The 27,184-nt window shown below is 44.3% G+C and overlaps 1 protein-coding gene and 1 pseudogene across 1 annotated transcript; one reads left to right on the top strand and one right to left on the bottom strand.

Moving 5' to 3' along the window:
* The first annotated feature begins 1,727 nt into the window (after positions 1–1,727).
* Positions 1,728–2,196, top strand: LOC127190939 (cofilin-1-like; annotated as a pseudogene).
* An 18,947-nt stretch (positions 2,197–21,143) lies between these two features.
* On the bottom strand, positions 21,144–21,545 carry LOC127190974 (eukaryotic initiation factor 4A-I-like). The gene has a single exon (XM_051148226.1). The coding sequence runs from the start codon at positions 21,522–21,524 to the stop codon at positions 21,147–21,149; it is 378 nt and encodes a 125-aa protein (XP_051004183.1). The 5' UTR covers positions 21,525–21,545; the 3' UTR covers positions 21,144–21,146.
* Between the last annotated feature and the right edge of the window lie 5,639 nt (positions 21,546–27,184).

The raw sequence follows: 27,184 nt of genomic DNA, 5'->3' as shown, positions 1-27,184 counted from the left end.
TAACCTGGTCTGTGAGTTTCCATGGTTCTCCCATCTCTAACTCCCTCCCCCTAGGAGCCCTAGGATAGCAGACCCCACCTTGCCTGGCTTTCTGTGGCTTCTCACATTTGCAGGGGAGCTCTTTCCTCACAGCCCAGATCCAGCCATTTAAAAGGCTTGTGGCTTGGAACAGCTCTGCTTGGAGTCTAGAGGCAGCCTGCCATCTGGAGAGCCATGATCCAAGTAGAACTGCTGCTTAGCATGTAGCATGTGAGGCATGTGGAAGAGCAGGCTGGCATCTGATTGAACTGACTCTTTCTGAGACATTACTAGCTTCCCCAAGCAAGGATAGCTCACTATCAACCTTGTCAGTTTGATTTCATGGAAACCACACTTAGGAAGTGCGTTGAATTTTATATGCTCTAAAAACATGTGTAGATGTGAATAACATCAAATTCTCTGCCCTTTCTTTGTTTTGGGTGAAAGAAAATGTGAACATTTCAGCACTTTGTCTCTGTAATTCCAGAAAAGAAAGAAAAACAAATACAGAGAGCTGCTTGCTGCCAGGAATTAGCCCCAGTAATTTGATTCAAAGATATTTATGACCTACTTTTTGAGTTACTACCGTCCTGACTGTGTTATTTCTTACCTTCAATTACTGGGAAACCAACATCCAGGCAGAGAAAGAGCCTGGAAATTCCAGAAGCTTTTTCAAGTGTGTGGCATGAATTACTAGTTGATCATGAAGGACTGCTTTCCCAGAGCCGCACACGGGGCCAGGGAAAGGCTCTCTCGCTCCTGTTGGGGTTGATTTGTCTTCAAAGCTCCCAGCGGTAATGAATTCTCATCTGGCATAGCGCACAGGTTCCACTGCTCCCCAGAATGCTTCCCCTCATTAACAATGGAGTCATTTTCATACAGATCACTGATGCCAGGAGAAAAAGAAGCATCTCAAATAGTGCTTGCTTACAAATCCTTTCTGATTCAAGTGGTACAAAGAGGTCCATGTGTGGACACCTGGGAGGTTAATCTCACTGAAACTGATGGTAGAGTTCCTCGTCAAAACATTTCCAGAACTAAGCACTGGGAGAAATCTACCAGGCCAGTAAAACTGTGGATGGACGTGGGGAAAGCAAGGAGTATTAGACTCTCTTGTTGTGTAATGGTTTTCTTTAAGTCAAAGCATCCACTCTTAGAGGGATGAAGGCTAAGGCCTCTAAGAAGCTGAGGAAATTTACTGGTCTTGTAAAGTTCATATGATTTGCAATAACTATGAAGCTCATACAACTCACAAGCCTCAGAAAGTTCATGTAATTCACAAGGGTTGGCAAGGCAGAAACTTAGGAGATTAGGAGGCTTTTTCCCTAAGGTTAGAAGAGTGAACAATTCCTGGGGAAAGGAGATTTTCTATGGAACTGCCTGCAGGTTGGGCAAGGAGCCTCAGGAATGCACCTTTGCAAGCTGTCACCATGCTTGTGTCACCAGGGTCTTCATTCCCAGATAAGGACCCCCAAATGTTAAGAGAGGGGTCTCCTGGTTGAGAGGTGGTTGTATAAGGGCAGCACTAGTTCATTCTGTGGGAAGGACAGAGAGACATATGTCCTAGAAAGAAGATCCACACGGAAAAAGTGAGTGACAGGCAAATAGTTGGGTCACCCAGGCAAGGAATGTGGGAATGGGCCTTGGAAAGTGGGAACAGTCTCCACAGGGAAAGTAAAGAGACAGTTGAGGGGAGACAGGCCGCTGACATGGGGAACACTGCAGACAACAAGTCCTCCACGCCAGAAGAAGTGAAGAATTGCAAGGCCGTGCTCTTCTGCCTGAGTGAGGACAAGAAGAACATCATCTTAGAGGAGGGCAAAGAGATCCTGGTAGGAGATGTGGGGCAGACTGTGGATGACTCCTACACCACTTTTGTCAAGATGCTGCCAGACAAGGACTGCAGCTACGCTCTCTATGATGCAAACTAGGAGACTAAGGAGAGCAGGAAGGAGGAACCGGTGTTCATCTTCTGGGCCCCTGAGTGTACCCCTTAAGAGCAAAATGATCTATGCCAGCTCCAAGGATGCCATCAAGAAGAAGCTGGCAGGAATCAAGCATAAATCACAAGCAAACTGCTACGAGGAGGTCAGGGACAGCTGCAGAAAATCCAGCTGTTATCTCCCTAGAGGGCAAGGCCTTGTGAGCTGCCTCCAGCCCCCTGCCTGGAGCATCTAGCAGCCCTAGACCTGCTCTTAGGTGTTGCAGGCTGCCCCTTTCCTGCCAGACCAGAGGGGCTGGGCAGATCCCAGGAGGGAGAGAGCAATCCCTTCAGCCTAGTTGCTAAATGTCCCTCCCATCCCTTGGATTGTCCTCTTCCCCTCATCCTTGAAGGTTCTGGCCTTCCCAAACTGCTTTTGATCTTCTGATTCCTCTTGAGTTGAAGCAGACCAAATTCCGTCCCATGCACCCAGCTTGGGGGGAGCCTGTTTTGTTTTGTTTTGTTTTAACGACACCCTTACTCCTTATCCCTCCCCATTCCATGCTGTCAACTTCTAACCATGATAGTGACTCTGTGCTTGTCTCTTTAGTTCTGTGTGTAAAGGAAATGTGGAAATGACCTTCCCTGAGCCAGCTGGTTGCTCTCCCTTTTCCCTTGATCTTGGTCACTCATGGAAGCAGGACCAGTAAGGGACCTTCAATAATAATAATAAAAAAAAGGCTAATTAACAGCAGCAACAGCAAACATGTCTTAGCTCAGTAACCCAAGAAAAGGAAGCTGAGGGCACATAACTAGAAAGGGAAGGAGCTGAAGAGATGGCCCAGGCGTTCAGAGTGCTTGCTGTTCTTGCAGAGGCCCTGAGTGTAGCCCCTCCTGCCCCCATACAGTTGGTGGCTCCTAACCAATCTGTAACTCTAGCTGCAGGGATATGAAGTCCTTTTCTGACCTCCATGGATAACTGTGCACAGACCTATACACAAACAACATAATTTAAAAAAATAACACAGGAGGGGGCCCCAAAAATGCCTGTTTGTAGATGGTATGGCTATATAAACAGTTGACTCTTGCATGACAGTGGGTTTGAACTATACAAGTCTACCAATAAGCAACTTTTCCTTTTAACTATTAGAACGACTTGAAATGATTCACAGGTGAGCTATATGGCATATAAACATAAAAAGTTAATAAAAGTTAAGAATGTCATGAGTGAAAAAAAGAGTACTGCCATTAACTACCAATAAATGTATTACACAAAGTTAAATTTTGACTGGGGAGATGGCTCAGTGGACCATAAGCAGGAGGACCTGAATTCTCCAGAACACATGTAAAAAAAAATCCAGGCCTGATGGCAGGTATCTGCCACCCCAGTGCTGGGGATGTGAAACAGAAGGGCCCCTGGGACTTGCTAGATAGCTAGGTTAGCTAGATCAGTGAACTCTGGGTTCAGTGAGAGACACTGTCTTAAAAGGAGGAGGAGGAGGAAGAGGAGCAACTGAGTAAGACACTGACATTGACACAGGAATTGACCTGTGGTCTCCACACCCATGCATACACACATGTACATCCAAGACAAAAACCACATATGCACATACTTATCAAAACTTGCTGGTGGATGTGGTGGCATATGCCTGAAATCCAGCACTTGGAAGGCAGAGGCAGGCGATCTCAAGTTTAAGGCCATCCTAGTCTATGTAGTAAGTTTCAGACTGTCCAAAAAAGAAAAGAAAAGAAAAGAAAAAGTATTGAAACTCATATACATAAACATCCTGGGTACCCCTTTCAGTACACAGAAGCATGCACATATACAAAGATGTACCACCCAATTAGATCAGCATAAAATTAATTACAGTGATACTGTACTCCGTAGTCACTTTTATGGCCACCGCCTGCTGCAACTGGGCTGAGCTTGTGTTGTGACTACTTACTTAAAAGTCTGCATGCGTGTCATGGATCTTTCTGCATGAATAGTTTTTCCCTTCGATAAATTGTGTATCCCAGTAAAAAATAATTCCTTATAGTCCTTGCCTATTTTTCAGCATCAGACGATACACAGCATATGTGTTCACTGGCTGTTTCTGCTGAGATGAGGATTCTGGCCAACTGCAAGCTATTAGTGGTTATGTTCTGCGGAAGTCAAAAGCTGCACTCAGGTCTGTGTATGCGGGCATCAGCAACCCCATCTCTCTTGTTGTTTAAGGATCTAACGATTCACCAAAAGACCATTAGGAACCATAAACATATCCAGTAGGGGCACAAGATGAAAAACCCAGTAGCACTTTTATATATACCAATAATGAACTTGCTGAGAAAGAAATCATAAAATAACTCCATTTACAATAACTACCTCAGAATAAAATTACTTGAGGAGGTGTATGCTCTCTGAAATGAAAATGAGATAAATAGAAAACAAAGCAAAGAAGGAAAGACTTTTCACAGATCGGAAGAAGTAATCTTAACATTAATATTGTTAAAATGTTCACACTATCCAAAGTGAGCCACAAATTCAGTGCCTATCCCCATCAAAATACCAACAGTATTTTTTATAGAAATGGGAAAAAACAATCCTAAAATCCACATGGAAACAGATAAGACCACAAATAGCCAAAGAAATGCTGCGCAAAAAGAGAAATGCTAGGGGCATCGTGAGACCTGGGCTCAAGTCACAACCCAGTAACAGAAACAGTATGGAGTGGGTGTAAAACCCAACAGATCCTAAAATTGAATCCATGCATGTGAGGCCACACGATTTTCTACAGTGGTGCTCAGAACATGGCTTGAGTGAAGGCTATAATATCTTAGATCATTTCCTATTGCTGTGATGAAATACATTGACAAAAGCAACTGAAGGGAGCAAAGGTTGTGCTGGCTCACAGTTGCAGGTTACGGCTTCTAATTGTGGGAAAGTAGAGGTGGCAGGAAATGGCATCAGAAGGTAACATGACATCCAAAGCCAAGAGCAGAAAGGAGTGAAGGAATACGATTGCTCAACTCATTTTTTCATTCACGCCAGGACTCCAGCTCATGAAATGGTGTTGTCCGTATTCAACTTGACACAACCTAGGCTTATCTGAAAGGAGAAGCTTTGATTGAGAAATTGCCATTGAATTGTTCTGCGGGCATGTCTGTGGGAATTGTCTGGCCTATTAATTGATACAGGAGGGCTTAGCCCATTATCGGCAGAACCATCCCCAGGCGGGAAACCATAGGCTGCATCAAATGCTTGATACTTGTGAATTATCCATTCGTCAAGCAGTGTTCCTCTATGGTTTCTGCTGTGTTTGCTTGGCTGTGAGTGAGTTCCCTGGAGGGGATGGGTCGAGGTGCAGCAAGAGTGCATCTTGCCTTTAAGTCTTGCCTTGACTTCCCGCCCTGACTTCAGGCAATAGTGGACTGTGACCTGGAAGTGTAAGAAGAAATAAACCTTCTCTTTTCCCTACATTGCTTTTGGTCAGTGTTTTATCACAGTAACAGAAAGGACGCTAGAACATTCAGAATCTCACCTTGGCATTTCTCACTTCTCACACACCAAGAAAAATTAAACTCAAGATGGGCCAAAGACATGAACATAGAACCTAACCACATGAAACTGCTGAGGAAAAGCTTCAGCCATTGATAAGAGCAATGATAATTGTTTTTGTCTTTTCGAGACAGGGTTTTGAGCTCAGAGATCTGCCTGGCTCTGTGTCCCAAGTGCTGCTGCTGCCACCACCGCCACTGCCACCACCAACACCACCACTGTCTGATTAAATTTTGTTGTTGTTGTTCCTTTTAGCAATGGTCATTTTTTTTAAAAATAAGAATTTAAATGCGTAAGTAACAACACAGAAATTGGAGCAGGAGTGATTGACAGGTTAATGCTAAAGAAGCTGCTGCACAGGAGAGGGAGGGGTGAGCTGCAGAATGGGAGAAAAGGCTTCCAAACTAGTGTCAGAATACACCAGGAGTCTCACACACACACACACACACACACACACACACACACACACACACACACACACACACAGAGAGAGAGAGAGAGAGAGAGAGAGAGAGAGAGAGAGAGAGAGAGAGAGAGAGAGAGGCGTGCACACCAGAAACACAAATAATGTAGTTAAAGGTTAAAGATGTTCAGGTGATTTAAATAGAAAATTGTCAAAAGAGAAATACATATGACCAAAAATATGGGAAAAACTTATAACATTGCTGGTCATCATGGAAAGGCAATTTGAAGTCACAATGAGCTATCCTCTCATCCTGATGAGAATTTTTTTAGTTTTTTCCCTTTTTTATTATTTTTCTTTTTTCCATATATGTTTATATTATTACACACATATACAATAAGCTACTACAGCAAGAAGAACCACAAAACAATTGGGAATTACACACACACACACACACACACACACACACACACACACATATATATAAAATATTCATAGTTTTTTGGCAATTTGTATTTGGCAACCTTGAAGAAAACATCTTTCCTATCTTGACCACATCTGGAATAAACTAAAACTCAAGCAGCTAGAAACACCTCCAAGGGAGTTTTCTTTGTTTGATCATTTGAGGTGGGAAGACCAGCCCTAAATCTGGGTCACACTTTATGTGGCAGACTACATAAACCAACCAACCAACCAACCAACTAACCACCAACCAACCGACCAAACAAGGAAACAAAAATGGATGACGGAAGCTTTTGCTTTAGGCCTCCTTGCCCTCACTCTTGCTGGCACATTTATAGATTCTGTGGATGAGGCATTCTTGGTTTATATGAGAACTTTCTTTTGGGGGATTCTAATGTATACTGAAAGATTAGCAGAGGCATACAGCCTGAGTACTGAACAATTACTGATTCCAGCCTTTTTGTCAGGAGACTGCCACTGATACACTAGCCATACTGAAGGCTGAATATATATAGTCTAAAATAAGTATATATATATTATACACTCATTCTATCAGTTCTGCTCCTCTAGAGAATTCTGACTAACCAAACGGCTTGTAGAATAGAAGAGGACATTAGGAGCTAGAAATAGATGTCATAGAAAGACTATAAAGCAGGAAAAGTACCCCGAGTCTTGTCTCTGACCCTCAAGTGGACCCTTCATACCTCCCCTAACTCATCCACAGGACTAGCAATGAGAGCTAGAGATGGTTGCCCTCACCCTGTCCCCTTCCCTCTGCTTGCTGATAGGCGTGGTTACCTAAGTGTCCTGACAATTCCACCTCTGACTTAGCAGAGGTTATGGAAAAGGAGGTCAAGACATGATGTCTTCAGAAAAACACTCGGAGCCAAAAGTCCCACACCAGGGTTCAGAAAGAAGAATGCCAAAGTAAATATACAGTGTTTCAGGAATGATGGGGTAAGTCTTGGGACCCTGATGCAAGAGATCTTCAGAAAACATGATGACGGTCTTCTTGCATTCAGAGAGCCAGCTGGGAAAGTGTCAGAAGGAAAGGGCAGGGCAAGAGTCCACAGAGCCTGGGAAGCACGAGTGATGCCATGGCGGAAGAACAAAAAAAAAAAAAAAAAAAAAAAAGAAAGAAAGAAAAAAAGAAAAAAAAAGAAGAAGGATGGGCAGAGACTCTAGCCTGTGACTTTTCAAGGTAGAGAAAGCTCAGCCCTCTGGAACTGGCCTTACAGGAAACCATTCCTTAGTGCTACAGGTTAAAAACACTGGTAATTGCTATAATGTGGCCAATTACTAAGTTCCTATAATTGCACTGGAAATTGACCCAGTGTGAAAGCTACATGTCTAAACTTGCTCCAGCCAGCTGGTTTATGAAATACATGCATTAGTATGGTGGCTATGTACTTCAGAGCCTGGGTAGGGATGGAGTGAGCCACTTAGTTTCCTTCTAGACCTTTTGTAGGAGTCATGCATGAAAAGCCATGAGGAGTCGTGGCGGGCAGCCAGCTGGTCCACCCAGATGTGTTTTCCTGATCTCTAGGGGTCATTGGTGTGAGGCCATAAGGATGTAACCTGTGTGTTCTGAAGAACATGAAGACCTCAAAGCAGAGGTCAGAAGGCTCTGATGAACCCTAAAAACACCTAAAAAATGACCAAAAAAATCTATGAACCATGTTTTTGAGAATGTCATATACAAGCACATTGTATTTACATCATTTCTACACCTTCATCTCTCCTTTCCAACTCCTCCAATGCCACCCCAGATCTCCCCAAGAGAAACTTATGTTTCTCTTCTATAAATATTATTTATATGATAAATTATATATGTTCAGATAGATGATGTACTATCTACTGAATGCAATTAGTGTTGTGCAATATGTACATGGGTTTAGTCCCGACCACTTAGATTTGATTGGCCCCATCTTTGAGAAAACGAACTCTCTTTCTCTTAGCAGCCATCGACTGTTTGCAGCACTTCAGCTAAGGTTTAGGGCCTTGTGAGTCTTTGCCCATCCGTGTTGATGTGTTGTTCGGTGTGGTTGTGCACAGGCAGCCATATTGTTGCGCATTCATGGGAGCATCACTCCTGCGGTGTGTCAGCAGTTGCCCTGGTTCTCTGGCTCTCACAATCTTTCTGTGTCTGCCTCTGAGTGTTGGGCAAAGGCGTTGTGCTATGGACGCTCCATTTCAGGCTGGCCACTCCATGGTCAGTTATTCTCTGTGTTTTGACCAGTCATGGGTCTTTGTGACAGCTGCCATCTGCAGCAAAAAGAGGCTTCTTTGATGATGAGTGAGAGCACCTATGAGAAAGCACATGGATCCTTGGGTATGAATTATGGGGCCTACACAGCACCTCTCGTCCCTGGGTCTGTGTGTCTGTTTGGGCCAGAGGTCAACCTTGGTTTTCACTCTTCAGACTATCCACCTTTTTTTTGAGACAGGGTTTCTTTTTTGACCCGGAGCTTTCCACAGGTTGGCCAGTGAGCTTCAGGAACCCTCCTGGTCTTCACTTCCCTAGCAATGTAAGATGTAATCCCTGGCTTCTGTTTATGCTGGTTCTAGGGAATTGAATTTAGTTCCTCATGCTATCAAGGCAAACACTTTACTGATCTGAGGCCTGGTCTGCTCATTTTTGGAATAGTAGATATGAAGAGAAGATATTGGTCTGCCTAGTGTAGTAAGAGGGGAGTGGGTATAGGAAACCCTCAGGCAGCTCTGGATCCTGGATACAGCAGGCACGTTATGGAGGAAACACAATCCAGACATCACCCACCCATACTCTACTTCATGCAAGTACTTCATACTTAAGGGGGCATATTTATACCAACATGAGAGTGAGAGCTGTCAAAATTTTTTGAGGTGGTCCGTGTGGATGCCTGACTCTAGTCCTTGATGAAAGCAGAAGGCACCAATATTTGGAAGGACATAGCACAGGGGAGGCTTTTGTGGCAGTCTTTACTTCACTTCTTTCCTGGTCATAGAAACCAAAATAATTTGGAGTGATTAGAACTGAGCCCAGTTTAATGAAAGCACCTGTAGTAGTCAATATTGCCAATTGACAGCACGTAGAAATGCCAAGGGATCAAACCTCTGGCCACACCTCTGAGGGAGTTCCTACATTAGGCAAATTGAGGAGGGAAGATCAATTGTAAGTGTGGGTCATATATTTTCATCAGTTAGGGTTATGGACCGAATTAAAAAGAATAAAGTGAGCTGACATGAGCATCCACCTCCTTCTACTTCTGGACTGTGGATGCCACGTGACCTCATGTGACCTCACGTGGCCTCACACTCCAGGTACCCTGCCTTCCACACTGTGATGGACTGCAGTCTTGAACTCTGACACAGTGAAAGGTTAATGATTCTGTCATCGAATGTCATAACAACACAAAAGACAAGTCTTTATAGATGCAGAATGGAGACTCTGAAGGAGAAAGCTGGCTTGTGAGGAAGGGCTAGAGCAAGAATTAAGACCCAGGACAACCTCAGGCACCTGCCGTGACACTTGACTGAGGTAGAAGTGACTCTTGGGGACCAAGCTGAAAGTCACCTACCTTTCCTTCTTTCTTCCTTCCTTCCTTCCTCATTGATGAGTATAGTATCCAGGGACTTGAGTATTTATTTTTATTTACTTATTTAATATGCCCAGGATAGAATCCAAGGACTTGAGTGTGCTAGGCAAGCTTTCTACCACTGAACTTTATCTCCAGCACCCGAGCTGCATTCTTTATTTAAAAACCGGCCCTGCCTCCTGATGCATGTGTGTTCCTTTACATGCATATAGGTGCCTGTGTGCCATGGTATGCGTGTGGAGGTGAGAGGACAGCTCTGGGTATCGGTCCTTGCCCTCCCCTCTTATTGGGCAGGGTCTGCTGTTGGCTGCCATGTACTCTAGGCTACCTGGCTCATGAGCTGGGCATTCTCCTTTCTTCACATCCCATTTTGCCACTGGAGCACTGGGATGACAGCCCCGTGATGCATATCTGGCTTTTATTTGTTTTTTTGGGGGGGGCGGGGTGGATTGGCACTCAGGCGTTAACACTTGTGAGGCAAATGCTTACTTAATCCATCAAAACACCTCCCCATCCTGGCTCAAAAAGGGCATTTGTCAGAATCCCTGAGAGGCTTGAACCCCTTAGGTATGAAGTCTGGTCGGTGGCTCTTTTGTGCCTCTCTGTAGGTTGGGCCAAAGGGATGGGCCCCCCTTTCTGAGACCAGAGACCAGCTTTTAGCTTCCAGCTGGTTCTCAAAGTACCCAGACAGTATTCCTCCCCCCACATATGTCTGACTATTTTAACTTCTGTGGAATATGCTGTATCTAAAAGCCTCTAAGTCTTTTTGGCCATAGCTGGCCTGACTCAGGAGTTAGGTTGGAAAGACTCACTCAGCCACTCCCCTACCTTGCCATTTCCTGAGGGAGAATGTGAAAAAAATCCTGTCTGGTGCCTCCCTATGAGTCAATGGCAAGACAGGACCCAAGAGACCAGCTTGTGACAGTAGCTGCTGGTGGCACCTTAGAGACCGGACTATTCTCAGGAAAATCAATCAACCAAGAGACAGCCAGGGCTTCCCCAGGACAGTGTTCAGAATCTAGACATAAATCATGGTCCCCCTCCCCCAAATCCTGCATTTCCCCCATTCCCATCTACAAGGGACATTGCTGCCAAACATACAGTTTTTTTGTAAAGCCTCTGAGAACTGGAGATATGGCTTAGTTGATAGAGTGCCAGCCTAACATGCACAGAGCCCCATGGTCCCTCCCCAGCATTGCATACTCACCATAACCTGATCTGTCACCCCAGCATGCAGATGCGGGCAGGACGCCAGTCTCTGAGGCATAGGGAATTGGGAGCAAATCTGGGATCCATGAGACTGCCTCAATAGTATGGATGAATGAACAAATGAATGAATGAATGAGTGAGTGAGTGAAAAGAAAGGACAATATGGACATTTCTACAATTATTTAACAGAATTCTTCAATGGGGTATCTTGTTTGCTCTGAGTGCATATGTGAAGGACACAGCAGGAGAGACCCTGGGGTAGGCTGAATGGAGGTGAATCATGGCCCCCAAAGATGTTCACATCCTCATGCCCACACCCTGAGAAAATAACCACCTGACGTAGCAAAAGGGAGAGTAGAGATGTGATTGGGTTAAGGGTCTTTAGGAGGGGACTGTCCTGGCTGTTCAGGGTGTGGCCACAGGGGTCCTCATTAGCTGAAGGGAGACAGCTTGAGCAGCAGGCGCAGAGACTGTGATGAGGAGCTTAGGGGATGGAAAAGGAGCACTATGTGCCAAGCACTGGGGTGGCCTCATAAGCCTGACTACAAACACTGGTGCATGTGGACCAAGGAGACCCTTCTAGATGGCTAGTGGCAATATAAACTAGCTCAGGCACTGTGGGCATCAGTCGGAAGTTCAAGAAACTAACACTGCATCATCCATTTGGCCCACTCTATCACACCCACTCTTTACCAAAGAGATACATGAACATATGTGTTTACTGCGGCACTATGAGCAATAGCAATTACAGATACAACCGAGATGTCCATCAGCAGAGGACCAGATGAAGAAAATGTGATATGTATAAACAATAGAATGTTTTTTTTTTAATCCACAAAGAACAAAACTATGTCATTTTCAGGAAAACAGATCAACTGGAGATAATCATATTAAGAGGATTAAGTCAGTCTCAAAAAGACAAATAAAGTGTATTTTCTCTCGGTTTTTTTTAGTTCCTAGTTTCATGTAAGCACATGAAATCATGCATGTATATATAAAAGGAAAGGAGAAGTGAAATTAGTTGGGAGCAAAGAGGACTAATGGGGGAGGGAGGGAAAGGGAAGGTAGGAAAACATGTGCAACATACAATATGTACATGTGAGAATTTTTTTTAAATGCCTTTAAAAGAGAGAGGGGGCACAGAAGGCCAATACAGTAGCACAGAGAGCTAACCTCGACATAGAATTCATAAAGACAGTGAAGATGGCGTCTACCTCTCCATCTACCTCTCTCATCCCAGTTTCTCAGAGCACTTCCCTGATGATGTGGAACTGCTGGGCTGAGCCTGGAACCACTTCCCCCAAGTGACATTTAAAAATGTCTTTCTGATGAAGTTACTGGTAAGGAGGGCTTTCTGCTAGGTTTCCTTAAAACTCACAATGTCTTTCTTATACACAGATGCCTGGGAGGGACAGATCTTGGGGCCCCTTCAGAATGTATGTATGTATGTATGTATGTATGTATGTATGTATGTATGTATGTGTGGCAAGGTGTCTACATGCATGTATGTATGCATGTGGGTGGAGGGCAGAGCTGAACTTTGAGTACTATTGCTCAGGCACCATCCACTTTGTTTTCTGAGACAGTCTCTCACCGGCCTGAGGCTGGATAATTCAGCTGGGCTCTTCAGCCAGCAGGGACCAGGTGCCCTTCTGGCGTTACAGGCACCAGCAGACTATGAGATTTGGGGATCAAACTCAAGTCCCCTTGCTTGCACAGCAAAAACTTTACTGGCTGCGCCATCTTCTTGTCCCTACCTTTCAGAACTTTTCCCTTGCAAGAAAAGCAGGCTTACCACCATGGATGCTAGGAAAGGCCCCTCTCACATGTTGGAGAGTTGTCTATGATATAAGCATTCTGTTCAGTCAGGTAGCTCAATTCTCTAATATGAATGCTTTCATTTGTGGAGGTTGCGGAGGGATAGTCTCTGAAAACACCACAGCCAGCAGAGTGTCAATCCACAAGAGGCAAGGTTGAACACAACTCTGTAGCTGTAGCTGATGTTGGGTTCAAACGTCAAGAGTCTGGCTGTGGGTAGTTTATTTTAGGCACATTTAAGAACAGAACAATTTGGAAAATGTTTCCTGGTGTTAATTAACTCGGTCCCATATGTGCAACAAAGCTTAAAACATGGCTACATAGAAATTCTTTCTAAAGTCCACGTGACATCTTCCATAAAGGTAGGATCTATAGATTACCTGAGAAAAACAAGCTCAAGATAAGAGTTTGGAGGTTAATCTTGTCTCAGCCACACGGATAGTGCAAAGTTCACCGGGCTGTTAGCCATGCCCCACTCCCAGCCTTCTGGACAGACCATGGCTTATACACCTCTCCCTTTGAATCAACAACCCCGGTGTTTAACATTCCTGCTTCCCCCTAGTGCACATCCAAGAGTACAAACACAGACATGCCTTCTATACTTTCACGTACCATGGTGACTCGAGGGCTTTTCTTTTTTCTCTTATAACCAGGAAACAACGAGGAGAGGAGAGAGAACTGCTAGCAAGCTAACAACGACAAGGGTGCAATTACTGCTAAGAAATGCTAAGCAACTAACTTTCTGGATCTGCATCCATTCTCTACTTTTTCTTTGCTAGCTTTCCCAAATAATCAGATTTGCACATTCTCTTTGTGTGTTTTCTTCGTGGCCTTTAGATCCTTTGATTCAGCTTCATTGGCAACAGCTAGTTCTTCCCCAGGATACTTCCAGTCCACTGTGAGACAAGACCAAGATTGGTGGCTGGGAAGCAATGCTCTTGCTGCTGCCTGGTAGCTGCACGATCAGTGTGGTGGCCTCTTGCCTCCAGTTGGTAGTCTTCCAAGAGAATGGTCCAGCTGAGTGTTCTCACAAGGAATTCAAGCTGCTTGATGGAGATTCCATGCCTGGATGTCTTTCTTTTGGAAAAGAAGAAGGAGGCAGAAGAGGCAGAGGAGGATGAGGAGGCAGAGGAGGAGGAGGAAGAGGAGGAGAAGGGGGAGGAGGAGGGGGGGGAGGAATAATAATAATAATAATAATAATAATAATAATAATAATAATAATAATAATAATAAGAATAATAAGAAGAAGAAGAAGAAGAAGAAGAAGAGCAGTAGTAGGAGCTAGTTCCTTCAGATTTCTAGCTGAAAGTGTGGGCAGAAGCAGGAACTCTAATGACTTCATAGAAAATGCTCTCTCTCTCTCTCTCTCTCTCTCTCTCTCTCTCTCTCTCTCTCTCTGTCGGGGTGGGGGTATATGGGTGTGCATCACACTTCACCTTGTTTGAGACAGGGTTTCCCACTGAACCTAGAGTTTCTGCATTTCGACTGGCTGGGCAACAAGCCCTAGGAATCCTCTTGTCTCCACCCATTGGCACTAGGGTTATAAGTATGCAGTGATGCATATAGCCTCACTTGGCTTTTCATGTGAGTTCTGGTCCTCGAGGTCACTTGGAGGTTGGGAGAACCTATGTCTTCTCTAGTCTTTCTTTCACTGTTAGTCCATCTACATGAGGATAAGTCAAAAGGCCTTGCTTTTTGACAGTTGTGTTTGTGTGTATTACATGAGTGTCAGACACATGTTTATGTGTGTGAACGCAGGCATCCATGCACCATGGGTGGGCAGGTCTGTGGGGACAACCTTAGGAGCTGCTCCCCTCCTTCCACCTTGCTTAATATGGCGTCTCTTTGTCTGCCAGGTCCTCATGTCTTTCCTTCTTGCTACACAGGTGCTGGGATTGTAGGCTACGCCATCCATTTTACCACCTGATTCCTCTTCCAGGTCCCTTCCCTGTATGTGACAAATACAGGGAGGAAGGAAAAGGTTTGCTTCAGCCTACACTTTTCTGTTACTATTCACTGCTGTGAGGAAGCCAAGATGTTCACACCCACAGTCAAGGGTAGGAAGAGAACGAATGCATGCTCACTTGTGTTCAGCTCCTCTTCACTATTGCTGTACAGCCCAAGACCCAAGCCCAGGGAGTGGATTTCCAACAGTGGGCTGAGCTTCTGACATCATTTTATCCCTTGATGTAATTAAGACAACCATGCAGGGACATGCCCACAGGACAACCTGGTGTAGACAATCCCCTTTTGCAAGTCTCTCCCTAGTGATTGTAGGCTGTGTCAAGTTGACGATCAAAGCTAACTGACACAATTCTGAAACTGGTGCCCTCAGTGTAGAAGAGACAACAGGTACTCCATATTGGTGTAGAGCACATTAGTTCCTGGGGACGTCGCTCCACACTTCAGTGTTTTATCATGCAATCGTTGCTGGGATGGAAAGTTAAAAAGACCATCCTACCATTCTGCCAAGCCTGCTGCCTCAGGATAATGAGGAACACCATGATGGAGTGTAAACTACATGAACAGAAACCTACTGCTGTCCCTACTTTGCTGCACATCAAGTTCCTTGGTCAGAAGTAAGGCTGAGTGGAACACCATGCTGAAGCAATCCTTTTCCCTCCTTACTATATTTGTCACAACAAATGTACATTCTCTGGTCTGTTGGAAGCTCTGCAGATAGAGAAGGCAAATCCATATGTAGGGTACGTGGTTGAGAACAAATTCTCTTCCATCATGAAGGGGGTCAAGCATTCCCCTGCTGTCCTAAGGAAGGGTACCTGTCCTAGTCAGCATTAACTGTCAACTCGACACAACCTGGTCACCTGAGAGGAGGATGGAGATGACTTGGTAAAGAGGCAGGTTGGCACTCACATCCTGTGCACCAGGTTGTTGAATTCCTCCTCTGAGGAGGTTGTTGCTCCTTAGTGAGCACTAGTCTGAGGAGAGACTAGAAGTTAGACAGATTCTGTGATAGGCAGACAGTTTGGGAGCAGGCCGTGGCTAGGTAATAAAGATGGCGGATTTCTAGGATTCCTGCTTCTTGCTCACACTCATAACTTGAGACACTTCTGTCTCCCACCAGCAGCCTGCCTGATGATGGAGCACATCAACAAGTTGAAGGCTGGATCAGAACGTGTCACTCAACAGCTGCTGACCAATCACCCATCCTGTCTTCAAACTGACCAACCCTAAATTAGGGGAGGAAAACTCTCCAGAGGCTTTTAAACCCCCAACCCCCAAGAAGACAATAGGGTTTTTTTTTTTTGCTTTCTGAGCCCCCCACACCCCAGTGTCTGCTGCATGCATGTGCTTCCTCACTCTCAATAAATACGTTTCCTTTTCTTTATTTTATTAAATTTATGTTTTTAAATTTTTATTTATTTACTCACTTTACATCCTGGTCATAGCCCCAGCCTTCCTCACTTCCCAGCCCCATCTTCCCTCCCTCTCCCACATCCCCCTCCCGTATTCCTCAGAAGAGGGAAGCCCCCCCCCTTTCCACCCACCCCCATCTGGCTAATCAAGACATATCAGGACTGTGACCTGGCAAGGCAGTCCTGCCAGGCCAAAGTGATTGAAAAGCTGGCAAGAGAGTCCATGTCAGAAAAAGACCCCACACCCTCTACCGGGGACCCACATCAATCCTGAGAAGGCCCTCAGCTACGTCTTTGTAGCAGGGGGCCTAGTTCCAATTGATGCAAGGTTATTGGTTGGTATTTCAGTCTCAGCAGGCCCCTCTGGGTCCTGGTTAGTTGGCTCTGTTGGTCTTCTTGTAAGGCTCCTGTCACCCCCAGGTCCTTTTCTCTTTCTCCCCACTTTTTTGTAAGATTCCTATGCATCACCCAATGTTTGGCCATGAATCTCAGCATCTGTTTTGAGGCATTGCTGAGTGGAGCTTCGCAGAACAACTCTGCTAGGTTCCTGTCTGCAAGCATAGCAGAGTATCATTAATAGTGTAAGAGGTTGGCTCTCCCCAATGGGGTGGGTCTTGGGTTGGGCCAGGCAATAGTTGGATATTTTCTCAATCTCTCCTTTATCTGTGCTATCTTTATCCCTGCACATCTTGTAGGTAGGATAAACTTTTGGTTCAAGTTTTTGTGGATGAGTTGTTGCTCCCCTAGCTCTACAAGGAGTCTTGTCTAGTTAGGGGGTGTCCTTTTCAGTCTCTGTGGCCCCTGCTATTAGCAGTCTCTACTAGAGTCCCTTTCATATCTCCCTGAGAACTTACCATGACTTAGGTCTCCAGCTTGTCACAGAGATGCCCCTGCCCACAGTTTCTCTTTTCTTAACAGGCCTTTTGTTCTCCCACCTCCACTTTCCCCATATCCAAACTATATACAGACCTCAAAACTCTAAACACCAACAAACAAAATAACACAATTAAAAAATGGGGCACAGAGCTACACAGAATTCTCAAGAGAGGAATATCAAATGGTGGTGAAGCACTTAAAGAAATGCTCAATGTCCTTAGTCATCAAAATGACTTTGTGATTCCATCTTACACTAGTCAGAATAGCTAAGATCAAAAACGAAAGTGAGAGCACATGCTGGTGAGGATGTGGAGAAAGGGAAACACTCCTCCTTTGCTCATGAGAGTACAAACTTGTACAACCACTATGGAAATCAATCTGGCACTTTCTTGGAAAATTGGGACTAACTCTACCCCAAGACCCAGCTAAACCACTCCTGGGCACGCACCCAAAAAAATCTCTGCCATACAACAAGGACATTTGCTCAACTATGTTCATAGCAGCTTTATTCACAGTAGCCAGAATCTGGATGTCCCTCAACTGAAGAACAGATAAGGAAACTGTGGTACATTTACACTATGAAATACTACTCGGCTATTAAAAACAAGGAAATCTTGAAATTTGCATCTAAATGGGTGGAACTAGAAACTATCATCCCGAGGGAGACAACCCAGATCCAGAAAGACATACATGGTGTATACTCACATATAAATGAAGTTTAGCCATATAGTACAGAATAAGCATGCTACAATGCACAGACCCAAAGATGACAAATAACAAGGACCCAAGGGAGGATGCTTAAATTTCACTCAGAAGGGGAAATAGAATAGACAGGGGTTAGTGGTTGAAGAGAGAAAACAAAGTATGAGAGGAAATAAGTACCTTTTCAACTGTAGATTTCTCTGTGGTGCTTGAGATCTCTCTGCTGCTGCCTGTAGCACTTCAGAATTTCCTGCCTTTTCTCTTTTTAACTGGCAGAGAAAATGAACCTGATCAGGACCCCTAAACAGTATCACTAACATCTTTATGTCTCAGACCTATCCAGACGCTCTCTCCATGTAGCTTTCCTAGATTCTCTTGCCATTAATGTGTGTGTGTGTGTGTGTGTGTGTGTGTGTGTGTGTGTGTGTGTGTGTGTATAGGACACACAAGGTGTTAGGTCCTTTGCAATTACAGGGATTGTGAGTCACCCAATATGAGTGCCAGGACCCAAACTCATGTCCTCTAGAAGAGCAGTTAAGAGCTTTTAACCACTGAGCCATCTCTTAATCTCTCACCTGGAGCTGCCAACTTGGCTAGGCTTGTTGGCAGCAAACAGCAGGGCTCTCCCTGTCTCTTCTTCACTGCTAGCATTACAAGCATGCTTCCTCCTCCTCCTCCACATCCTCCTCCTTCCCCACACCCCCCTTCTTCTTCCTTGCATCCTGGGGATTGAACTTACTTCTTCTCATGCTTGAAAAGCAAGCACTTCTCTTTCTTTTAAGGAAAGCATTAGTTATGGACCGTTCAGCAGTTTAGACACATCCTTCTGGTTCCCTCTCCTTTCAGGCAAAAATGAACAAGTAGCTGCCCTACTTGCAGCTATATTCACTGGCATCATCTGCTTTAATTACTGTCCCTGTGGCCCATGCCAGTGTGGGGTTGAAAGGCTTCTGTTACATGCCATCACCTGCAGAACAACGTGTGAATGGCGGGCCCTACTCACTGGCCTTAGGAGCCATAGGTGCAGGCTGAAGCAGAGAAGGCAGTGCATCCAACTGTGGGTCATGTGATCCAGTGGTGCTTGAGGAGCAACCTCAACCTATTTTGAGATTCTTCTCTGTGACCCACTGAAAATGGAAGGCTTTAGGGGTCATTTGGTAACTAGGTGTGTGCTGACTCCCAGGTCCAACAAGACATGCTATATACTGTTCTTTCCCAGTGGTAGGATGAATCTGATGCAGCAACTTATCCTTCACCTTCAAAGACAGTTCTTTTCTCTTCTTCCTCTTCCTCTGTTTTCCCCATCCCCCTCCTTCTCCACCTCCTCCCCCTTTCTCCTCTTTTGAATAGAATCTCTTGTAGCCCTGCATAGCTGAGGATGAGCCTTGAACTTCTGTTCCTCCTGCACCTACCTCTCAAGTTCTGGGATTACAGATGTGTGCTACCATGACAGGTCTGAGGCCATGACATTCCATTGTCTTTGTGGGAAATTTATTTCTTTTGCCCCAGTGCAAATATTATCTTAATGCGCCTGAAGTAGTTGCTCACTCTGCCTAATCACTGTAATATTACCAGTCCAATGAGGTAGCGTGTCGTCCTAAAGATTAGGAGAGTGGCCAGGTTTCTATGGACTGCATTATGCACAAGGCTGGAAGGCTTACAGATCAATTGGTAAGTTGCCATGTGTTGTTTGTAGTAGTTGATAGTTGATTCTTAAGAAAAGATAGGCCACCTTTTCTCAAAGTCAAATCATATTTACTTCAACTGTCTTCCTCTAGTCCTAGGACAGGCTGGTTCCCTGGCATTGTGACAGGAAATGAGGAGAATAGTAGGCGACTAAAGGTATTAAGAACATTGCACATTGGAGTTTAAAATTCGGCTCTGATATTAAGAGCATTTGTTACTCTTACAGAGGACCTTGGTTTGGTTATCAGCAGCCACATGATGGCTTTCAACCATCTGTAACTTCAGTTCTAGGGGATCCGATGCCATCTTCCCACCTCTACAGGCATACACATGATGGTGAGCCTTACATTCAGGCAAAATGCTCATACATACCAAAACAAACTAAAAACAAACAAACAAACAAACCAAACCCAAACTCAAACACATTGTGCTCTCTAGAACAGGAGGTAAACCGTATCCAATAGAGATTACTATTGTCTACCCCATGTTATAAAAATTCCCATAATGGGAATTAGAAGCTGGAAGCTGGTTGGTGAGACCAGCTCCTGGAAGTCAGGCACTAAGGATTAATGTATCAGGGGGTATTCCCCAGTCTCTTCTGCTTGATGCTGTAAACACCTGCTCTATGAGGTTTTGCCAGCTGTCTGCTACTTTTTTTTTCATGCCCTTTCTTTTACTTGCTACTAGCTTAACAATCCCACTCATTCAAAAGCAAATTCACAGCTGTTATTCTCCATACAGAGCAGCGTAGCCCTGCAGTACATCAGTGAAGGTGTATAGTTTGCCTTCAGTCTGACAGCAAACTTCTGCTGATGGTCTTACTAATAGATCCAAAGAAAAGGACCCTTTCTGACCAACAGCCATCTACCAGATACTAGAGGGTATGTTTATTTGTTCTACCTACAAAGCTACATCTGGAAGAGGAGAGGGCAGCATCTGGTCCAAGATAATCAATTAGTCTCCAGGCTCCACCTGTTCTCTGCACAGCCCAACCATTGGAGGCTAGTTATAAGGGGCTACAGTAGAAATGAACAACTGGACAACCCGAATGAACATCAAAGGCTGAAATCCAGGCACCTCACTCTGGGGCCACCATTCGAGTGGGAGGATTGGTAGTAATAACAACACCCAATTCTGCCTGGTAACTCCATTGTTCCAAAGGCTCTCTTGTGGGATCTTGTGACAGTGCCAGATCTATGAGACTGGACCCTTGCTTCTGTCTGGTGGGAACTCTTTAACTTAGCAACATATGTTCATCTCCAGAAGATGCTCCAGCGCCTGGTACTCTCTGAATGCCACGTCTATGTCTTCCATGCTCATACTCCCCCTCAGTGAGCACCAGCTCTCATCCATCAGTGCAGTTAAGTTTTATGAAAGTGCATTTAGGGGGATGGGGAGATGGCTCAGTCAGTAACATATTTGTAGTGGAAGCCCAAGGATTTGAGTTTAAAGGCCCAGAACCCATGTTAAAAAGCCTCTCAGTGCACATCAATGCCTCTGGCCAACAGGTCAGTGGTAATCAATACTCTGCTAGAACCAGACAGGAACTCCCTCATGATCACATCTCGTTCCTTTCTATATCTCCATGCATGGCAGAAACAGTGAAATCCCGGGCATGCATCTTCTCCGTCAGCCAGTCCACCTTCCTTCTGGTATTGATGAAGATCACCGCCTGGGTGATAGTCAGGGTCTCATACAAGTCACACAGCGTATCGAGCTTCCACTCCTCTCGCTCCACATTGATGTAGAACTGGTGGATACCCTCCAGGGTCAACTCTTCCTTCTTGACAAGAATCCGAACGGGGTCTCTCATGAACTTCTTGGTCACCTCAAGGACGTCAGAAGGCATTGTAGCAGACAACAAAACTACCTGTGTGTTACTGTTAAGCTTCTGAAATATATCATAGATCTGGTCCTTGAACCCACGGCTTAACATTTCATCTGCTTCATCCAGCACAAACCGTAGTCATCAATTACGACCTTCCCACCAACAGGGAAAACTACATCCACAGAATTGGCCGAGGCAGTCGGTTTGGCCATAAGGGTGTGGCTATTAACATGGTGACAGAAGAAGACAAGAGGACTCTTCGAGACATTGAGACTTTCTACAACACCTCCATTGAAGAGATGCCCCTCAGTGTTGCTGACCTCATTTGAGGGGCTGTTCTGCTACCTGGCCTGAGCCAGAGTTCAGTCCTTGGGGGCTGAGGAACAGCTTGAGGGGGGAGGGACGGGAGCCAAGGGATAGACATCTTGGTTGTTTTTTTTTGGTTTTTTGGTTTTTTTTTTTCCTCTCTCTTTGAATAAATGTCACTTTTTGAGGCAAAGAAAAAAAAAAAGCCTCTCAGTGTTGAGGAAGCAGAGACAGGAGGATGCCTGGGGCTCGCGGGCCAGCCAGTCTGGCTGAAATCAGAGTGAGGAAAACATCTGATGTTGATCTCTGGCCTATACATACATACACACACACACACACACACACACACACACACACACACACACACACACACATACATGTGCATGGGATATTCACACTTGAATTTTCAACTTTTTATTTTTACCTTTTTGATGTTTTATTTCTATTTTTTATCCTCCCTTTTTTTGTATTTTGTATATCCTTTACACCATCTGCCATCCTTTCTGGAATTCAATGGCATATACATGCATATACTTATGCATACACAAACTACATGCTGATATTTGAGGACAGAGCCAATCCAAATTCGGCTCTTAAGTTGTCTGCTGCTCCAGAGAGTAAAGGGAAGGGAGAGGTAGCTGGAATTTTCAAAATACGTTTGCCTGTCATCCTCCAGTGTCTTCACCTCTCCCCTCAAAGGACTCAAGTTAGCCACTTGGCTAACCCTAACTGTAAAGGGCAGACGTGGCTCACAGTCCAGCAGGGTTCTGACACACCCTGCTGCCTCTCCTTCGCTCCTTGTGGCTCAGAGCCACACTACCAGGTTTCTCAGCTCTGTTCCTGATTTGGTCAGGAGCGCCCACTCCACCCTCAGCTCTCCATGGAAATGCCAGGCTGGAGATGTGCTGCAGTGTCCGCTCTTGGCTTTTAGAGACACAGTGCAGGAAACGCTTAGCTGAAAGGCTCTGCTGAATTGCAACCTTTGTATGAGATCACTGTCCATCTTGTGGCCAAATGTCACCCAAGTAAAGGTTTTCTTCACATCCGTCAGGACGGACTACAGTGTTGGAGGAAAATATGTCAGTGGGAGGAACTGAATTCTTCCATCTTACAGACAAGGCGAGCTGCAGTGCTGACCATGTTGTCAATTTGTCTTTTTTCATTCCCTTCCAGGAGGCTTTCTTCAATCCACCAAATATTAAATTCTAGGTGCCATAGTATTTGCTGGATTGATAAAGATCAATATGGCTAGCCCTGAGCTCTGAGTTACTCGAGGTCTTGGAGATACAGAGCCAAATATATCTTCCATTTAGCTATGTTTTCCTTAGATTACTTTTATGATGATACTTCTTCATTTACAGTAGTTTAGAAAAAAAAACCTAAATTCTCTAAATGTTTAATGCCCCTGTATACATTAATTTATCCCCATGGAAGACAAGCTTTTGGAGTGTTCTGTTTTATTTGTTTTTGGCTACTGACTATCTGGGGTTTTTTCCTTTTAAAAACTTAAAAACACATTTATTTCTTTAATTTATTTATTTTGCATCTCTCTGTGTGTATGTGTGTATGTATGTGTGTATATGTGTGCATGTGTGTATGTATGCATGTTTATGTGTATGTATATGTGTATGTCTGTGTGTGTCTGTGCTGTCATGCATGTATGCAGGTCAGAGGCCAGTCTATGGCTGTCTGTCTTCTCCTTCCATCATGTAAGTCCCGGGGGTTGAACTCAGGCCCTCATACTTGGTAGCAAGGTCCTTTACCCACTGAGCCACCTCTCTGGCCCAGTCTTGTATGCTTTATGGCTGACCTTTCTAACAGCCTCATGTGAGACACAGCTGATTGGCTGGAGGCCAAGACCTGTTGTGTTAACTGTTCTGGGGGAGACATGAACAGAGGCCTGTCTCACTAATCTAGATAGGCACTCAAGGGCAAGAGTAAGAATTTCCTTGAAGCTAAGCTTGGCAAATTCATGAATCTGTTGAATTTAATTACAGATCGTGCATGAAATGTTATTACAGAGAGTATGACTGACCCCTTGAATGGCTATGTCATCACTATCCCACCCATCCTGGACAATGACTTCATAAAAGCTGTGTCATGGAGTTTCTCTACCCTTTATAAAATTTATTTTAATATGTATATATGTGGGAGGTGGAGCATCTGTGCCATACTGTGTGTGTGTGTGTGTGTGTGTGTGTGTGTGTGTGTGTGTGTGTGTGTGTTGGTCTGAGGACAACTTGCAGGAGTTGGTTTTCAGAGAATTGAACCCAGATTGTGGGTGGCAAGTGTCTTCACCCACCGTGCTGCCTTGCGGGTCCCAATCTTTTGCTTCTTATTCACTGGAGCATCTACCAGACTTTCCTGCAGCTGGATATGAGCAGGAGAGTAGTGGTAGGAATGCTAGGTGAGGGTCCATGATTCCTCCTTTCTTAGCAGGGGTTGTCAACAGCTCCATTACCATTGTCATAGTCCTAGTTAAAACTTAAACTGTGCTATTCAACTGGCTGCCATGGCAACCTCTCTTCCAAGATGGAGGCAGGATGTTGCTCCCAGAGAGAAAAACCTGACCTCGGTTAGAACAATAACTCTTTTCTTTTCTTTTCTTTTTCATACTGGGATTTATAAATGGAAGGCCTGAGAAATGAGCCAGGTGGTCTAAGAGGCTCAGGCTACAATTATGGAGTAATGTGATGGAACTCACGGTCATGAACATGTTGCTTCTCAGAGGGAAGATGAAGGGCAAGGTAACGGGGAATGAAGAGAAAGGTAGTGAGCAGGAGAAAAGCACCCAGGAAAGCCCACAAGAAAAGTTCTCTTCTCCTGACGCTATTTTCTCAGTTAAGTTCAGCTGACTTAACTGGGAGGGGGTGGTAGGCAACTTGTGAAGAGTGAAGTGTGAATTAGTCATTGTGAAGTAGAGGTGTGAACTGCCTGGCAGAAGTAAGTAGCTGTGGGCCCCCTGGAAGTGTGTCCCACAGACTTAAACTGAGATAAGTCTTACTAGATGCCTGGTTTTGCTTTGGCCATTTTCAGCTGCGTGGTAGGACACAGACAGAGAGGTGGATGCTTCCAGGGCTGGGTTTTCTGACAGTTGATGGTGACTCAAGATATGGAGGGTGGTGGTGTGCAAAAGAGTCATTTGTGACCAGGAAGAACTTACCATAGCAATAGACTATGGATGCTAATGAGAGAGTTAGGGTACAAGGGACGTCAAGTGAAACTGGAAATTGCCTTCTGATGTCACTATCGCTCACAGAAGCCAATGAGCAGAGTCAGGAATCAAGTCTTCAAACTACATTTTATTCAGCGAGCTGGCAGTATGAAAGTTTTGCCTTTGAGGATCTAGGGGAATGCTGAGGCAGATTGTACTTTGGAGTAAATATTTACTAGGAGAATTATTAACACCACAGAAAGACAGAAAAATAGGGTCTTTGAGGAGAGTTCAAGTCCCAGTACCATAGACAGACACACAGGCAAGCAGGCAGACAGACAGACAGACAGACAGATGGACAGACAGACAGATGGACAGAAAGTGGGGCTGGGGCTCTGATGAGAGTTCAGGCCTGCAAGGCAGAGTAGGAGTCCCTTCTCTAGGTCTCAAAGATCAAGGAACATGTCATGCTACAGAGGGGTGGGTAGTCCACAGCTTGGGTCTGCAGCCAGGCTGACCATGATTCCTGGGTGGCAGAGGGACAGGAGGCGGTCCTGCATCCTGAAGAAAGAATATGCAACCCTGTTTGACTACAAACTGGTTGTATAAGTTTGCACTCCTAGCAGTAATGGAGGTGTGTCTCCCTTGCTCCACATCTTTGCCAGCATGAGCTGTCACTGGCATTATTGATCTTAGCTATTCTGATGTGTGTAAGATGGAATCTCAGAATTGTTTTGATTTGCCTTCCCTTAATGGCTAAGGCTTTTGAACATTTCTTTAAGTACATTTGAGATTCTTCTGTTGAGATTTCTCTATTTATATCTGTATACCATTTTTAAAATTGGGTTAGTTTGTTGATGTCTAGTTCTTTATATATTTTGGATATTATCCCTCTGTCAGATGTGGAGATGGTGAAAATCTTTTCCCATTCTGTAGGCTGCCATTTTGTCCTATCTATTGATGGCATCCTTTGCTTTTTAGAAGCTTTTCAGTTTCACGAAGTCCCATTCATTAATCGTTGATCTTGGTGCCTACACTATTGGTGTTCTGTTTAGAAAGTTGTGCCCTGTGTCAATGTGTTCAAGGCTATTCCTCACTTTCTCTTCCATCAGATTCAGTGTTTCTGGTTTTATGTTGAGGTCTTTGATCCACTTGGAACTGAATTTCATGCAGGGTGATAGATATGAAATTATTTGCATACCATCATATCATTTGCAGATAATGGTACTTTGACTTCCTTCTTTCCAGTTTGACCTCCTTGATCTCCTTTCAAGGAGGTCAAGTGCTATACTGAACAGATATGGAGAAAATGAACAGTCGTGTCCTCTTTCTGACTTTAGAGGAACTGCTTTGAGTTTCTTACCATTTAATTTGATATTGGCTGTTGGTTTGCTGTACATTGCCTTAGTTATGTTTAGCTATGTGCCTTGTATCCCTGATCTCTCCAAGAGTTTTATCATGAAAGGGTGTTGGATTTTATCAAAGGCTTTTTTAGCATCGAATGAGATGATCATGTGATGTTTTTCTCATACAGTTTGTATATATGATGAATTACATTTACTGGTTTTCGTGTATTGAAAACATCCCTGCATCTCTGGGATGAAGGCTACTTGATCATGGTGGATGATCTTTTTGATGTGTTCTTGGATTTGGTTTCCAAGTATTTTAGTGAGTATTTTTACATCCATGTTCATGAGGGAAATTGGTCTGTATTTCTCTTTCATTGTTGAATCAGGGTGACTGTGGCCTCATAAAATGAATTTGGCAATGTTCCTTCTGTTTCTATTTTGTGGAATAGTTTGAGGAATGCTGGTGGTAGCTCCTCTTTGAAAGTCTGGTAGAATTCTGTGCTAAAACCATCTGGCCCTGAGGTTTTTTTTTTCCTGGTTGAGAGACTTTAAATGACTACTTCTATTTTCTTGGGGGTTATAGATCTATTTAAGTTGTTTTTCTGATCTTGATTTAACTTTGGTAAATGATATCTATGGAGAAAATTGTCTTTTTTTTTTTTTTAGATTTTCCAAGTTTGTGGAGTACAGGCTTTTGAAGTATGATCTAATGATTCTTTGGATTTTCTTCATGTCTGTTGTTATGTCCCACTTTTAATTTCTGATTTTTTAAAGTTTGGATATTTTCTGTCTTTTAGTTAGTTTGGGTAAGGGTTTGTCTATCTTGTTTATTTTCTCCAAGAACCAGGTATTTATTTCATTGATTCTTTGTATTGTTCTCTTTGTTTCTATTTTATTGATTTCATTTCTTAGATTGATTATTTCCTGCCATCTGTTTCTCTTGGGTGCATTTGCTTCTT

This window comes from Acomys russatus, chromosome 6 (genome assembly GCF_903995435.1).
Source record: "Acomys russatus chromosome 6, mAcoRus1.1, whole genome shotgun sequence".
In the NCBI taxonomy this organism is placed as follows: Eukaryota; Metazoa; Chordata; class Mammalia; order Rodentia; family Muridae; genus Acomys; species Acomys russatus.
Note: the sequence above shows the minus strand (reverse complement) of the source record. Positions and strands in the feature narration are given on the sequence as shown.

Bases quoted from the DNA above. Each gene is read 5' to 3' on its own strand.
- LOC127190974 (XM_051148226.1), bottom strand. From the start codon at position 21,524: ATGTTAAGCCGTGGGTTCAAGGACCAGATCTATGATATATTTCAGAAG.